At 65.1% G+C, this 1,786-nt stretch overlaps 1 protein-coding gene across 1 annotated transcript in view; it reads right to left on the bottom strand.

Annotated features, from left to right (window-relative positions):
• KIF1C (kinesin family member 1C) overlaps positions 1–1,786 on the bottom strand; it is an 11,492-nt gene that overhangs the window by 9,556 nt on the left and 150 nt on the right. The window contains exons 2-6 of the mRNA XM_010571499.1: positions 1,415–1,491; positions 1,151–1,330; positions 983–1,048; positions 272–450; positions 4–167 (exon numbers count right to left, since the gene is read on the bottom strand). Of these exons, the coding sequence (XP_010569801.1) occupies positions 4–167; positions 272–450; positions 983–1,048; positions 1,151–1,330; positions 1,415–1,491 (666 nt within the window). The remainder of the gene's footprint in view (positions 1–3; positions 168–271; positions 451–982; positions 1,049–1,150; positions 1,331–1,414; positions 1,492–1,786) is intronic.

Below are 1,786 nucleotides of genomic sequence, written 5' to 3'. Positions count from 1 at the left end.
GACTGAGGGGGAGGATTTTGGGGAGATTCAGGGGGTTTTGGGGGCACAGCATCACCTTCTCAGTGTGGAGGTCGGTCAGGCGGTCGTGGCGGCGCTGGCTGAAGACGATGGTGAAGACGGCATGGGACCGGCTGCTCGTCTCGTTCATGTTGGTGGCCGCCACCGTCCTGAGTGGGAGTGGGGAAAAGACATCAGTGGCGACTGGGGGGGGGGGGGTTTGGGGAGGCCCCCCCAGATGTCGGGGTGTCCCCCGTCTGCCCCCCCAATCAACCTGGCCTTGTTGCCGCTGTCCATGAGGTCGGCAATGTCCTCGAAGGAGGTGACGGCCAGGCGGGACAGGTCCTGGACGTAGGGGCCCATCAGGGGGTGCTCCCGCACCCGCAGCCCCCCCCGGCTTTTGGGGTTCAGCAGATCCCGCACCCGCTCGCAGTAGATCTCCATGTAGCTCACCTGGAGAAGGGGGGGCACACACCTTCGGAATGGTGAGGGAGGGGAACCCCCAAACTGATGGGGTGGGAGCAGTGAACCCTAAACCCCCGGGGCAATGAACTGAGCCCCCAAACCACTGCACTGGGGGAAGCTGAACCCCCAAACTGATGGAGTGTGAGGGAGTGGGTGAACCCCCAAACTGATGGGGTGGGGGGGTGAACCCCCAAGGGAGGGAGATGAGCTGAACCCCCAAACTGCTGGGGCATGGGGGCAGCTGAGCCCCCAAAATGTTGAGGTGGGGGGGCAAATGAACCCCCAGACTGCTGGGGTGGGACGCTGTGAGGAGTTGGGGGGCTGGCCTGAACCCCCCCAAATTGCCTGGCAGTGGGGTGGGGGGGCTACGATGGAGATACCACACTGAGCCCCACACAGCCCCAGGGCAGGGGGGGCTGTGAGATAAGGGAGCCCACCCTGAACCCCCAAGCCCCCCAAATGGGGGATCTGTGAGAATGGGGGGGCTACCCCCGAACCCCCAAATGCCCCCCCCACTCACCTCCACAGAGAAGGTGAGATCGGGGGATCCCTCACGGCTGACACGGGTGAAGAGATCCTCGCAGAGCTGGGGGCGAGCAGTGCTGAGCCAGAGGCTTTTGCGGGGGGTCCAGCCCCCCACAAAACCCTCCTGAGACCCCCCAGACTACCCCCCCACGTCCCCCAATACCTGCGGGATGATTCCCTGCTGCCCGGCCTCCTGCCTGCCCATCATGGTGTAGGATTTGCCAGCGCCTGTTTGGCCGTAGGCGAGGACACAGACGTTGTAACCCTCGAAAGCGTGGAGCAGCATCTCCTCCCCGATGTCCTGGTAGACGCGGCGTTGCGAGGCAAAGTGGGGGTCCTCTTCCTGCGGGGGGGGGCAGGGATGGGGGGGGCAATTAGGAGTGTTGGGGACCCCCGCCGTGTCCCCCCCAACCCCCTCAGTACTCACCGAAGTGTGGGACCAGTACGAGTAGTCAAAGGTGAAGTGCTTAGTGGCGTCTTTGGGGAGCTTGGGATTGGTGATGCCTGTTTTGGAGGGGGGGACACATGATGACAAGGGGGGGGTGACAGCACGTTAGGGGGACACCGTGACCCCCTCACGTCACCGCTGTCACCCCCGGCAGCCCCCCCTGCCGTCATTCAGCTGCTATTTTTAGCCCGGCGGCAGCTGGTTCTCTGGGCCAGCGGCCAGGACGGTGCCGCGGGGACAAGGACGGGGCGGGGAGGGGGGTGGGGGGGTGCCCCACCATGTGCGTGTCCCCCCCCAACTTGGGGGGCGGTGTCTGTCCCACTCGTGTATGTGTCCTCAACCCCCCCCCCC

The sequence above is a fragment of the Haliaeetus leucocephalus genome, unplaced genomic scaffold (assembly GCF_000737465.1).
Source record: "Haliaeetus leucocephalus isolate CR32 unplaced genomic scaffold, Haliaeetus_leucocephalus-4.0 Scaffold333, whole genome shotgun sequence".
In the NCBI taxonomy this organism is placed as follows: domain Eukaryota; kingdom Metazoa; phylum Chordata; class Aves; order Accipitriformes; family Accipitridae; genus Haliaeetus; species Haliaeetus leucocephalus.
This window is presented reverse-complemented; position numbering and strand designations above follow the sequence as displayed.